The sequence below is a fragment of the Bos grunniens genome, chromosome 16, assembly GCF_055505025.1.
Source record: "Bos grunniens cultivar Pamir isolate PY7600 chromosome 16, Bosgru_T2T1.0, whole genome shotgun sequence".
NCBI lineage: Eukaryota > Metazoa > Chordata > Mammalia > Artiodactyla > Bovidae > Bos > Bos grunniens.
This window is the reverse complement of record NC_141180.1, coordinates 52,831,635-52,846,876: the sequence shown is the minus strand read 5'-3', so window position 1 is coordinate 52,846,876 and position 15,242 is coordinate 52,831,635. Positions and strand designations below refer to the sequence as shown.

The following is a 15,242-nucleotide window of genomic DNA, read 5'->3' as shown; positions in this document are numbered from 1 at the left end:
AATCTTCTGTTCTGTAGTTTTCCAAATGGCACACTAAGTAGGCCATCAACAAAAGCCCAAGAATTGGAGTTCTTCCCAGAGAGCAAAATAAACAAGACTTCTTTTGATTTTTCATAACTGACTCTGAGGCTAGACATCAAAAGACTTCAGGTTTCAGCTTAGTTGAACCATCAGTAAACCAGACCAAAGCGTTTGTGGAAATCTTTGTGAATCAAGGGTCAATTGAGCCATCAGCTTTGCTTTAGGAGTTTAAGTGGGGTATAAAATTGCTCCCAGAGAAATAGCTGCCATTCTTTCATATAAAGCCGTGATGCCCCAGGACCAGCTAGCTGCAGTCCTGAATATATAATTTCCATTTGACAAGCAAGGCTTTTTGGATCTTTCTCACCTTGCCAGTTATAGAATGAGACTATCAGACCAGAGAATCACAAAGCCTTCATGAAGGTATAGGGGTTGAAATGGAAGTAAAAAGATGTTTTAACTTTATCCATATTTAAATTTTAATGTATATGTGTGAGACATTGTTAAAAATAGTTATTTCTTCAATGTTCTTGCAGTAGTCCAAAGGAGATGGTGAGGGGCCCACTCTGATGTTTAGCATCTGACCCACTCAGTCCATTTGGACTGCTCTAACAAAACACAATAGATTGAGTGGCTTACACAACAGACTTATTTCTCACAGTTCTGGAGACTGGGAAATTCAAGATCAGAGTGCTGGCAGGTTTTATTTCTGGTGAGAACCTTCTACCTGCAGATGGTGAGCTGCAGGCCACTTCTAACACTGTCCTCACATAGTAGAAGGAGAGCAAACTCTCCTTTCTCTTCCTTTTCTTATAAAGACACCATTCCAACACGCGGTCCACCCTCATGACCTCATCTAAACTTGCTTACTTACCAAAGACCCCCACCTCCAATACTACTGCACTGGGTGTTAGGGCTTCAACATTTGAATGTTAGGACACAAAAATTCAGTTCACAACACCAAGGTAAGGCAGGCTATTGTGGTTGGGATAAAGAAAAGATGGTATCATGCAAAAGTTTTCAAAGAGATTAGAGAATGAAAAAGGCAAGTATTATACTTCAGACAGTTGATGCTATGCTGTACTTAGTCGCTTAGTCATGTCTGACTCTTTGCGACTTCATGTACTGTAGCCCGCCAGGCTCCTCTGTCCACGGGGATTCTCCAGGCAAGAATATTGGAGTGGGTTGTCATGCCCTCCTCCAGGGGATCTTCCCAACCCAGGGATCAAACCCAGGTCTTTTGCATTGCAGGAGAATTCTTTACCAGCTGAGCTACCAGGGAAGCCCAGACAGTTGGACCTAGTGGTTTTATTGACTAGATTAGGGAGAAGGAAACGGCAACCCACTCCAGTGTTCTTGCCTGGAAAATCCCAGGGACGGGGGAGCCTGGTGAGCTGCCGTCTACGGGGTCGCACAGAGTCAGACACAACTGAAGCAACTTAGCAGCAGCAGCAGCAGGGAAATAAGAGAAAGAACAAATGTAGGGGAAAAAAGATACAGATTAGATTATGTTGACTTTGAAAACGATGTGTGACATCCAGATAGAAGTATTTAGTAGTACACTGAAATTTCACTCGCATTTAGAATCAAAGACTGAGAAAAATGTACATTTTTAAAAGGAGTCATTAGAATTCAGATGATAGTTAAAGATACTCAAATGGATGAAATTGGATAGGGACAATGTGGAGGAGAGAGAGACAAGGATGAATTAGGGAAGATTAACATGGAAAGGACAATCAGAACTCAAAAGAGAAAAAACAGAGAACAGGAAGCCCAGATAAATCTTACTACAGAAGTCAATCACAGAGAAAGGCACAGGAGTAAATGAGAATTAGAAAGTGAAATAAACTATTAAATATAAAGAATGAAAATCATTCTTTGAATGTTAAAATTGGGAGACTTATGGTGATTTTAATATTTGCCTAGTCAATAAAACAGAACCCAGATTACAACTGATTGAAAAATAATTTAAATGAATGGTCCATGGATATAGTCAGAGATGTATTTGTAAATAAGAACTTTGAGGTTTCAGCTTTGTTGAATAATCAGTAAACTAGAATTAAGCCATAAATCTGCAATTCTGTTTTAGGCTTGTGTTGGTGTGATGTTAGTGGGTCCAACAGGAGGAGGAAAAACAACAGTCAGAAGAATTTTAGAAAAAGCATTAACACTATTACCAATTGAAGAATTCTTATTGATTGAAGAAAGGGACTCTATTTCACAGGTAAATATTCTACTAAATAAAATATTTCTTTTTTTGTTTAGGTCTTATTTTATACTTCAGTAAAAATTTTTTACTTCGGTAACACTTTTTGTTCTCTTTACAGAAGTATGTTTTTTTACTTGTCAAATTTCTTGCTAGGAATTTTGTAGTTAGGAGTCACTGTAGTGAACAAGATTTTTTTCATCTGAATCTCAAACTGATAGATGCTAGTTAAAATAAAATTATAAAATATATATGTTGTATTTAGTCATTTTACCTAATTGACTAACAGTTTTGATTTTTGTTTAGGTAATCTATTGAATTATCTTCATTCTTCAGTTTAATATGGTGTATCACATTTCATTTCTATTTCATTTATTTCTAGCTGATTTTATGATTTATTTCCTTTTACTAACTTTTGGTTTCACTTGTTATTCCTCTAGTTGCTTTGAAATATCTTCAAATGACTATAATTTTTTCCCTTTTCTAATATTTATATATTTTTATCTTATTGAATTGATTAACTCTCCAAGACAATGTTAACTGTAATACTTTGTTCCTTACATTATCTAAAATGCAGTTGCTATGTCTGTATTTAATATGATTTTGCTCTCAGTCTATAATGGGTATTCTCTATCACACATTGGAAATCACCTTTTAGTCTCATTACATTTCAGTTTTTGACTCCTAGAATTTATGAAATCATTTCTCAGCATGTATTTTTAATATTTTATCTGGTTAATTTATAACTTATCTTGATAGACTTACTAGTGTTGAATTGTCCTTAGATACCTAGAATAACTCCTACCTTTTCAAGACATATTTTTATTCAATATAAAATTAGACTCTAATAAATAGTATGCATTTTAATTATCTTACTTAAAGATTCGTGGTTGGTAATATAGTCCAAAAGGCTAAGAAACTCAGGTTCTCAATTACGTGGATTCTTTTAGTGTGCAATATCCTGCTTCAAAACCATTCATGTGGCAGCTCATAATTCTTTATCCATTATCAATAACTGTTAATTCTCAAGCAATTATTATAATTAGTAATAGGTAAATTATCACATCAATAATAAAAATAAATAATATTTATGCAGTACTAAATATGGACCAAATACTAGTGAAAACACCTTTACTTGAATTATCTCATTCAGTCCTTACAACTCAGTGGGCAGAAATTTGTTTTATTAAAAATATTTTTTATATTGCAAAAGAAATATGTACCATTGTGAGAAATTTAAAACAACTGCAAATACTTTGTTATATTTCTTTTCATTATTTTTTAAACTAAATATATTTATAGATAATTGAGATAGTACTATGTATAAATGATTTCAAATTTTCTAATGTTGGCTTTTTCACCTAACGTTATATGCTGAGAATTAACCCCATCATTAAAAACTTCTTGCAACATCATTCCAATAAGTATATTCTGTATATATGACTATGTGTGCATGTCTGCTAAATCACTTCAGTTATGTCCAACTCTTTTGTGACTCTACGGACCGTAGGCTGCCAGGCTCCTCTGTCCATGTTATTTTCCAGGCAAGAATACTGGAGTGGGTTGCCATACCCTCCTCCAGGGGATCTTCCTAACCCAGGATTCAAGTGCACATCTCTTATATCTCCTGCATTGGCAGGCTGGTTCTTTACCACTAGTGCCACTGGGAAGCCCACATATGACTATTTGTTGTTTTTTTGTTGTTCACTAAGTCGTGTCTGACTTCTTGCGACCCCATGGACTGCAGCACGGCAAGCTTTCCTGTCCTTCACTGTCTTCTGGAGTTTGCTCAAACTCATGTCCATTGAGTCGGTGATGCTATATAGCCATCTCATCCTCTGCCACCCTCTTCTTTTGCCTTCATTCTTTTCCATCACCAGGGTCTTTTCCAGTGAGTTGACTGTTCCCATTAGGTGGCCAAAGTTTTGGAGCTTCAGCATCAGCCCTTCCAATAAAAATTCAGGATCAATTTCCTTTTGGAATGACTGGTTTGATCTCCTTGCAGTCTAATGGACTCAACAAGAGTCTTCTGCAACACTACACTTCGAAAGCATCAGTTTTTCGGTACTCAACCTTCTTTATGGTCCAACTCTCACATCCGTACATAACTGCTGGAAAAACAATAGCTTTAACTATATGGGCCTTTGTTGGCAAACTAATGTCTTTGGTTTTTAATATGCTGTCTACGTTTGTCATAAGACTTCCCAGTTGGTGCTAGTGGTAAAGAACCTGCCCGTCAATGCAGGAGATTTAAGAGATGTTGGTTCAATACCTGGGTTGGGAAGGTCTGCTGGAGAGAGGCATGGCAACCCACTCTGGTATTCTTGTCTGGAGAACTCCACGGACAGAGGAGTCTGGAGGGCTATAGTCCATAGGGTCACAAAGAGTTAGACACGACTAAAGCAACTTAGCACACATGCATGCACTAGTTTTGTCATAGGTTTCCAAACCTGAGTCTCTCCTGCATTGCAAGTGGATTCTTTACTATCTGAGCCACCAAGGAAGCACTGTGTATGACTATACTATATTTAGTGATTGTTTCATGTTTATTATTTTATATATGCTGCTGCTGCAAAGTCGCTTCAGTCGTGTCCGACTCTGTGCGACCCCAGAGATGGCAGCCCACCAAGCTCCTCTGTCCCTGGGATTCTCCAGGCAAAAATACCGGTGTGGGTTGCCATTTCCTTCTCCAGTGTATGCATGCATGCTAAGTCGCTTCAGTCGTGTTCAACTCTGTGCAACCCCATGGCCAGCAGCCCACCAGGCTCCTCTGTCCACAGGATTCTCTAGGCAAGAATACTGGAGTGGGTTGCCATTTCCTTCTCCATTTTATATGTGAGGGTTTTAAAATATAATAAAAATATTTAGACTAATGGCAAGATCTTAGGTAATGGAATTGTTTTGATATTCCTCCTAGATTCAAAACTTTTCCTAATTGATCTGTTCAGGACCTTCTCTCTATTTTAGTTCAGTTCAGTTTATTTCCTTATCTTGACTTCTTTTCCCTCTTCATCATCGGAAACTTCTATAATGCTTGTACTAGATGCCCTTATGTATGTTTGTGTCGTTGTGGCTCCGATATTAAAGAATCGCCTGCAATGCGGGAGACCTGGGTTCAATCCCTGGGTCGGGAAGATCCCCTGGAGAAAGGCATGGCAACCCACTCCAGTATTCTTGCCTGGAGAATTCCATGGATAAAGGAGCCTGGCGGGTAACAGTCCATGGAGTCGGAAAGAGTTGGACAAAACTGAACAACTAAGCACACAAACACATCCTTTAAAAAAACGTCTGTACCTCGAGTTGGATGGTTCTGTGATGGGTATAAATTCATCATGCACTGCAAAGTAAAATTCAAGGGAATTTCATGTATCATGTAATTAACCATTTTAAGATGTACAATTTCAATATCATTTAGTGCATTCACAACATTGTGCAATTACCACCTCACTCTGGTTTCAAATTTTCCAGAAGAACACCCTCTACCCATTAAGAAATCACTCCCCATTACCTTTTCTCTCCATTCTCTGAAAACTATTGGTTGACTTTCTGTCTGTATGGATTTGTGTATTCAGATTCAGTTTAGTTCAGTCGCTCAGTCATGTTTGACTCTTTGAGACCCCATGGACTGCAGCCCGCCAGGCCTCCCTGTCCATCACCAACTCCTGGAGTTTACTCAAACTCATGTCCATTGAGTCAGTGATGCCATCCAATCATCTCATTCTCTGTCGTCCCCTTGACGTGGGGTAACACCTCTTGGCCGCCGCCCCTCGAGCATGGGGTCCTCCCAGCTTCTGCCCCTGGCCTAGCCCACGACTGGTTGTTTAGGGGTATATTTTTAAATTTCTATGTATAACTTTTGTTACTGATTCCTGTTTTTATTCATTTGCAGTTGGAGAAGAATACTGATTTCAATATTCTAAAATGTATTGAGAGTTGTTTTAACAAGGTAATTTCAATAGTCCTATCTTCAAATTTGCTGATTCTTTTTCCTGGCTGCTCAAATTAACTGATTACCTCTGCTGAAATTTGTTATTTCAGCTATTGTATTTTCAGCTCTGTAATTTCTATTTGGTTCCTTTTTATAATTTCTGTTTACTTATATTCCCTACTTTTTTTCATATCATTTTACTAATTTCCTTTAGTTTTTCACTATGGTTTTCTTCATCTCTTTGAGTATATTTACTACAGTTAAAATCTTTTTTTATTATGTTCAATATCTGAGCTTCCTCAGGGTTGTTTTCTGTTTAGTTTATTACTTTGGATGGACAGATTTTCATGTTTCTTTGTATTCCTTGTGATTTTTTTTTATTGTTGAAAACTGAGCGTTCTTAAAAAAAAAAAAAAAAGCCACGTTTCTCAGGCTTTACAGGCTTTCTGTCTGCTGGGATAGTTCTTCACTGATCTGAGCCTAAGGATCAGCCTGAGATGAAAGTATAAGTCTTTTCACTGTTTTTTTTTTCCCCCTGTGGCTGCATCTCTACTGGGTCTGCATCTGATTTTCACAATTCCCTTGTATATGCAGCTGCTTTTGAATGTTTTAATCTCAAACATTCTTACCTTAGCTTCTCCCTAGAGCCTTAGATGGTCTGTTGTATGTCTTCATCCGAAATTTCTTATTTTAGGCTTCTGTGGGTCTGTAGCCTTCTTGCAGCTTTCGCAAGAAATGCCTGCCACTCTTCCTGCTTGAAATGCATAATAGAGACACAGATATCTGTTATTCCAGTAGCCACCAGACAGATTGTGTATGTGTGTGTTCAGTCGCTAAGCTGTGTCTGCCTTTTTGCAACCCCATGAACTGCAGCACTCCAGGCTTCTCTGTCCTTCACTGTCTCCTGAAGTTTGCTCCGATTCATGTCCATTGATTCAGTGCTGCTATGTAACTATCTCATCGTCTGCCTTCTCCTTCTCCTTTTGCCTTCGATCTTTCCCAACATCAGGGAAATTAGAACGTTGTAAATAAAGTCTGAGTACCAATTATGACCTGAAGCTTAAAACTATATCTTACTCTTCCTGACTTCTATATCCAACTCTGACTCCAGACAAAATACATAATAGCTCAAATATTGATTGTGTTCCTGGATAAGGCATAATGGGATTTTTTTAATGAAAAGTTTTTTAATTGAGATATAATTTATTTACAGTTCTGTTAGTTAAGGTGTACAGCAGTGATTCAGTTATATATGTGTGTGTGTGTATGTATATATATATATTCTTTTTTTACAGTTTCTTCCACTATAGGTTATTACAAGATACTTATTTCCCTGTGCTATATAGTAAGCCCTTGTTGGTTATTTTAAATACAGTAAAAGTGTTAGTCACTTAATCATGTCCAACTCTTTGCCAACCCATGGACTGTAGCCCACCAGGCTCCTCTGTTCATGGGATTTTCCAGGCAAGAATACTGGAGTGGGTTGCCATTCCCTTCTCCAGGGAATCTTTCCGACCCAGGGATTGAACTCAGGTCTCCTGCATCACAGGCAGATCCTTTACTGCCTGAGCCACCAGGAAGCCCTTTATATATCGCAGTGTGTATATTTTAATCCCAAAGTCCTTGTCTCTGCCCCTCCTTCCTAGTTGGGAACCATAAGTTTGTTTTCTATATCTATGAGTCTATTTCTGTTTTGTAAATAAGTTCATTTGTATCATGTTTTAAGATTCTATATATAAACAATATCATATGATGTCATTTGTCTTTCTCTGACTTCCTTAACTTAATATGACAGTCTCTAGGTCTATCTCTGTTGCTGCAAATGATGTTATTTTATTCTTTTTATGGCTGAATATATTTATATAATATATAGTAGTATATATATTATTTATACTGAATATATGTTTATATTTCATTGTATATATATATATATATACATATATATATATATATGAAATAGAAAATGTTCATTTTCTATTGCTGCTATAACTAATAACCACAATGACATGGATTAAAACTACACTCATTTATTATCTTCCGGTTCTGGGAGTCAGATGTCCAGTATGGGTCTCACTGGGCTATGATCCAGATGTCAGCAGGTTGAGTTCCTTTCTGGAGGCTCTAGGGAAGAACTCTTTCCCTTGTGCATTCAGGTGTTGGCATAAATAAGTAGGTCCCATTTCCTTGCTGTCTGTCAGCGGGAAGCTGCCCATACCTTCTGGAGGCCCCTCTCAGATCTTTGCACGCTGTCCATACCTCTAGATCCTTGTGTACTGCCCTGTTTCTGATTTGCGTCCTTGCTTTCCTCTTCCAATTTTAACTCATGCAATTAGATTGAATTCACTTGGATATTCAGGATAATTTTCCCATCTCCAAATATGTCCCTTAATTACATCTACAAAGTCCACTTAGAAGCATGATGGTTTCTTTTTTTTTTTTTTTTTTTTTGTCCCATTCTTTTCCTAGGGATTCATTTGTGTGTCTGTGAAAGCTGCACAGTCGTGTCCAAATTTTTTTCGGCCCCACGGACTCTAGTCTGCCAGGCTCCTCTGTCCATGGAATTCTCCAGGCCAGAATACTAGAGTGGGTAGCCCATCCCTTCTCCAGGGGACCTTCCCAACCCAGGGATCAAACCCTGGTCTCCCACATTGCAGGCAGATTCATAACCATCTGAGCCACCAGGGAAGCCCAAGAATACTGGAGTGGGTAGCCTATCCCTTCTCTAGTGGAACTTCCTGACCAAGAAATCAAACCAGGGTCTTCTACATTGCAGGTGGATTCTTCACCAGCTGAGCTATCAGGGAAGCCTCATTTGTAGTATTCATAATTTTAAAAAATAATTATTTGGATATAATGGCTAATTTTAATAAGTCAACTTTTATTATTTCTTGCAAAGCGCTACCTTTATAAAGAATCCTTCTTTCAAGCAAAAGATCTTTCCTAAAACCTCTGGTAGGAATGATACAAAAAAATTAGACAATTTTTCTATAGTCAGTGTCTTTAAAAATCACACTGGATTTTTCTCAGATTTCAGGAAGAAGAGGAAAAATAGATATTTGTATTTTAAATCCAAAGTGTATCACTCTCAGCGAACTATATGGACATCTGGATCCTAATACTATGGAATGGGCTGATGGATTATTATCAGCAACAATTCGGAATTACGTATATTTAAACACTACAAAATACTCAAACAAAGACAGCGAATCAGAAATCTCAGATTCTGCTAATGTAAGTTCAGTATGGAAAGTTTATTTTGTTTCACTATTATAGATTATTTCATTGTTTATCTAATGTTTGATATCAAAGTTTCATTAGATACTTACTAGCATATATTTTAGACGTCTCTAATTTTAAAATTATTATGATCAGTTTAAAAAAGGGAAAAGTAATGAGCTATTACAAAACAGAAAATGTACCTTGTGGATTTGGGGGGTTTTTTAATTAATTTTTATTGAAATAGAGTTGCTTTACAATGTTGTGTTAGTTTCTGCTGTACAGCAACGTGAATTAGTTATACATATAAATATATTGCCTTGTTTTTAGATTTCTTCCCATTTAGCTCACCCAGAGCACTGAGTAGAGTTCCCTGTGCTATATATTAGGTTCTCATTAGTTATCTCTTTATACACAGCAGTCTGTATATGTCAATTCCAGTCTCCCAATTCATGCCACCCATCCATTCCCCCCTTGGTATCTATAAGTTTGCTTTCTACATCTGTAACTTTATTTTTGTTTGGTAGATAAGTTCATTTTGCACTCTATTTTTTAGATTCCACATGTAAGCAGTATTATATATTTGTCTTTTTCTTTCTGACTTAACTTCACTCAGTATGACAATCTCTGGTCCATCCATGTTGGTGCAGATGGTGTTTTTATGGCTGAGTAATATTCCATTGTATATGTGTATCTTTCTTTATCTGTTCCTCTGTTGATGGACATTTAGGTTGCTTCCATGTCCTGGCTATTAGAAATAGCGCTGCAATAAACATTGGAGTGCATGTATCTTTTTGAATTATGGTTTTTTCCAAGTATATGCCCACAAGTGGGATTGCTGGGTCATATGGTAGTTTTATTTTTAGTATTTCAGGAACTCCATACTGGTCTCCATAGTGACTGTACCAACATACATTCCCATTGTGTACGTGTACCATTGTGTTTTAAAATGATTAATAAATGATAAAATGAAGTTAAAGGTACTTGCTTTTAAAGAATAACACAGTGGATTAAGCATAAGTAGAGGATAACCTAATGATTCCAGCACCACCAATGTAACTTCCAAATTAATGAGATTCAAAAATACTTCAGTAAAATGTGTAAACTATTTAATACAAAATTCATCAAAGAATAAATATGAATAGCAAAAAAACTGTAAGTTTATATTCTTATTAGTAATAAGTAGAGATTAGTAGTGAATTTCATTTACTATATACTATATTTACCCTATCTGTGTGTGTGCGTGTGTTAGTTGCTTAGTCGTGTCCAACTCTTTGCAACCCCGTAGACTGCAGCCCACCAGGCCCCTCCATCCATGGGATTCTCCAGGCAAGAGTACTGGAGTGGGTTGCCATTTCCTTCTCCATATTTACCCTATACTAAAGTGTAATAACAAAAAAGATAACATTTGAAACCAAACAGATTTTTAGAAATAGAGAACTAATATTTGATAATTATAAGGTTGTGAAGTAGAGATTCATACATGTATGGTGTTAGTTTTGGAAATACATATTGATATTTTTAACTTGTCATTTTGTTTGATTTAGAAATCTATTCCTAGTAATTTGTCCTAAGGAAATAAAATTTTGTTGTATTATTGCTGTTTTCACATTGAGAATGGTATGTTTAAAAGAATTAAAAATGTATTTGTCATCTGTGTTATACTTATTTCTGACAATCAATGAAAATAAGTTTACAATATATTCTTTTGTACATTCTAACTTTTCAGTAACACCTTTCCCTATTCTAATATTATTGTTATATCACTGGTTACTTAATAACAAACATATAATAAACCTTTTAAAATTTTCATCTGTGTATTAATATAATTTATTTTGGTGTGTGTGTTTAACTTTTTTCCCAAATGTAAAATTGTTCTGACACAATTGAATAATTCATCTGCTTCCCACTGTTGTTGTTAGAAAAGATGCTAAATCTGATTTAAATCTTCTTAAATTTATTGTTATTTGTTTTGTGGCCTAAATGTAATATATCTTAGATAAAGTTTCATGTGCACTTGAAAAGAATGTGAATTCTGCTGTTTTGGGATAAAATAGTCTGTATATATCTATTAAATCCATTGGTCTAATGTATCACTTAAGGCCAATATTTTCCTTCTGGGCTTCTTTGATGGCTCAGCAGGTAAAGAATGCACCTGCAAAGCAAGCGGGAGAAGGCAATGGCACCCCACTCCAGTACTCTTGCCTGGAAAATCCCATGGATGGAGGAGCCTGGTAGGTTGGGTTCCATGGGGTCGCTAAGAGTCGGACACGACTGAGCGACTTCACTTTCACTTTTCACTTTCCTGCATTAGAGAAGGAAATGGCAACCCACTCCAGTATTCTTGCCTGGAGAATCCCAGGGATGGGGGAGCCTGGTGGGCTGCCGTCTCAGGGTTGCACAGAGTCGGACATGACTGAAGCGACTTAGCAGCAGCAGCAGCAGCATTAAAGGTTAAAGTATATAATGTTGGACTCACAATTTCACATTTTAAAAAATCTGTATACAGGGGAAAAAATGGAGTAGAGCATTGGGCTCCAAAATCACTGCAGATGGTGATTTCAGCCATGAAATTAAAAGACAGTTACTCCTTGAAAGGAAAGTTATGACCAACCTAGATAGCATATTCAAAAGCAGAGACATTACTTTGCCGACAAAGGTCTATCTAGTCAAGGCTATGGTTTTTCCAGTCGTCATGGATGGGTGTGAGAGTTGGACTGTGAAGAAAGCTGAGCGCCAAAGAATTGATGCTTTTGAACTGTGGTGTTGGAAAAGACTCTTGAGAGTCCCTTGGACTGCAAGGACATCCAACCAGTCCATTCTAAAGGAGATTGGTCCCGGGCGTTCTTTGGAAGGAATGATGCTGAGGCTGAAACACCAATACTTTGGCAACCTCATGCAAAGAGCTGACTCATTGGAAAAGACTGATGCTGGGAGGGATTGGGGGCAGGAGGAGAAGGGGATGACAGAGGATGAGATGGCTGGATGGCATCACCGACTTCATGGACGTGAGTTTGGGTGAACTCCAGGAGTTTGTGATGGACAGGGAGGCCTGGTGTGCTGCAATTCATGGGGTCGCAAAGAGTCGGACACGACTGAGTGACTGAACTGAACTGAACTGAATAATGTCTTATCTACAGGGATGATAATTGCAGACTTTTGTAATAGGAAAAATAATTGGAAATAGCCTTGGACTTACTTTTCTTCTTCCCAATGAGACTTGGGAATTAGAAGCACCTATTGTTTATTGCATTGCTAAGACCTGATTGAAACATGATGCTCACACCAATGTTTGGGCTCTCTCTTCAGAACCCTTACTGTGCCCCTAGCACAGCTCTAGATTTTGGTCTTCTCTTCCTCTACACTTGGTGGTAAAGGAAGCCAGTGCCAGTCAACTGATGGTATAATACTCAGCCTCACTGGGGAGATAAATAGGACATTCCCCACACCCACCACACCCCCAGATAATGAAGATCAGAATTCCTCAGAGATTGACATAACAACCTATATTTGAATCACCTGGGGAGTATATTAAAAATGAAAATCTTGGGCTCCATCTCAAACTTATTCGATCTGAGTCTCCAAAGTTGAGGTGTTAGAATTTAATAACCCTGCAGGTAATTCTTATGTGCCTTAAAATATAAAAACTCCATAATGAAGGAAGGTCTAAGAAAAATATACACCAAAATGTCAACTGTCTTTTTTTTTTTTAAAGGTGGTGACAGTTCAGAGAACTTTTTCTTTATTCTCTGAGCTTTGCTGTAGTACTTGAATATTATAAAAATATGTTCTATCTTTATGAAAACAACAACTAAAATAAAAGAATTTTCTGAAAGAAAATGACCAGTAGTCATAACTCAATTCCATTATACTGTCCCGGTTACGTGTTTGCCTTTCAGCTGCAAAACCTCTTATATTTTTATTACTCAAAAAAGTGTATTGACATATAGACTATTTGAGTACAAAAGTATGATCAAATAAAAGTTTAAACATTATTGATTACATATTTTAGGTTTTCAAGCTTGATTTCTCTGACACAGCAGATTCTGATTATCATATTTTTGAGAAGGAGATGGAGAAAGATATTAAAATTTCAGAAAGTCAAAGTAAGTATTATTAATAAATTCAGTAAAGATTATTGATTAACATAGAAGAAAAACTGAACCAACATGAGCTCTATTTACGTCTTTAAAAACATTTTTGATGAGTGATATTTTGTCCTTGTACCATTTATTTTTTCTTCATGTGTTTATTTAAAGCTTTTATATATTAGTGTACATATATAATTATATATATAAATACTAGCACTTACATAGCCCATTCATTTTACAAATGACCATTAATATCTCACAAGAACCAAGTAGATACTAAAGGTAGGAATAAATATCAGGTTAGAAGTAGCAGTGGCAACCTACAATAGTATTTTCAGACAATCTAAGCATTCCCGGGCCAAATCATACAACCCAAGCGTATTCATCTCAAATGAATTGTATACCCATTATCTGCCAGTTTGCTATGTGCCAGAGGGACAGAGAGTATTCATGAAAAGATCCCTGCTCCAAAAGAGCCAACAGTCTACTGCAGAAGCCCCAGTCATGGCTTTTTCTACTCCATGTTGAATGTCATATCAACATATCCACCAGTAGTATATTTATGTTCCTGACTTTGAAAGAGATTTCTACTATTGTTTCTACATTTTAGGATTCCTGAATTTTGTGTATCAGTTTTGGTATTCAATGTGGGAGAGTACAATGATTGAGCATGATATTTCTTTCATCAGGGGATCCAAGGCAGTTATTTCAGCCCAAGACAGGCTGTCTGGATCCCAGCTCTACTCTCCTGTTCTTCTGGGATGCTTTTGTGTTTCAGGTGTTTAACTGTTTTTTTAATCTCTATAATGATCCGTGTATCCTGACCAATAGACTTTCTAATATTGTGGAGCAATGTGCTGGGTGTAGAGTGTGCAAAGTGAAGAAAATGAGTTCCCCAAGTGAAATACTCTTAACAGCTGTGACTACTTGATTCTTTCTTCAAAGGACATCCTATTTCCCTTTATTTCCCAGAGGCAGCATATCCAAAAAATATTCCCGGGTTGAAAGGGGGAAAAAACCATATTGTTATGGAAAAACTAGATTCATGGATCTTTCTCTAACTCAAATTTTCAGGGTTAATTATACAATTCAGCAAACTAAGAATACCAAAACAATATTTAAAGTATTGCTAAGTATGTGTTACGAATATTCAAAATATATACGAGACTCATTTAAGCACATTCATTCTAGGGTTTTCTAGGACATCATTCTTCATCTTAATTAGAAAGTACTTTCTAACTAAAAGAGAAAATTAGCAAGATTGTAAGGAGAGGAGAATGAGGTTTTTCTCAATTACATTACAAATATTTTTCTTTCCAGACTTTGACTGGCAGTGGATTGTCTTAGATGGTCCAGTGGATAGCTTCTGGGTAGAAAATCTAAATTCTATGCTAGATGACACTAGGACGTTGTGCTTGGCAAACAGCGAGAGAATAACTCTGACTAGTAAAATCAGAGTGATCTTTGAAGTGGACAGTCTAGCTCAAGCTAGTCCTGCTATTGTCAGCAGATGTGCAATGGTCTATATGGTAAGTTTCTAATACAAATTTCTTACCAAAGAAAATTTATTATTTAGTCATTATCTGCAGCATTTTATGCTTATTTTGCTTCCTCTGGATTCAGCAGGGCTATCCTAGTAGTTAGGAAATTTTATGTCCCCTGGTGGGCTGCCGTCTGTGGGGTCACACAGAGTCGGACACAACTGAAGCAACTTAGCAGCAGCAGCAGCAAAGCTTCCTACTGCTGCTGCTAAGTCGCTTCAGTCGTGTCCGACTCTGTG

General features: G+C 37.0%; 1 protein-coding gene across 2 annotated transcripts in view; it reads left to right on the top strand.

The window, feature by feature from the left end:
- DNAH14 (dynein axonemal heavy chain 14) overlaps positions 1 to 15,242 on the top strand; it is a 376,358-nt gene that overhangs the window by 199,955 nt on the left and 161,161 nt on the right. The window contains exons 31-34 of one of the 2 annotated variants that reach the window (XM_086345147.1): positions 2,111 to 2,245; positions 9,183 to 9,386; positions 13,384 to 13,477; positions 14,783 to 14,991. In XM_086345147.1, coding sequence (XP_086201273.1) covers positions 2,111 to 2,245; positions 9,183 to 9,386; positions 13,384 to 13,477; positions 14,783 to 14,991 — 642 coding nt within the window. The remainder of the gene's footprint in view (positions 1 to 2,110; positions 2,246 to 9,182; positions 9,387 to 13,383; positions 13,478 to 14,782; positions 14,992 to 15,242) is intronic. The other variant, XM_086345146.1, reaches the window with a different exon arrangement.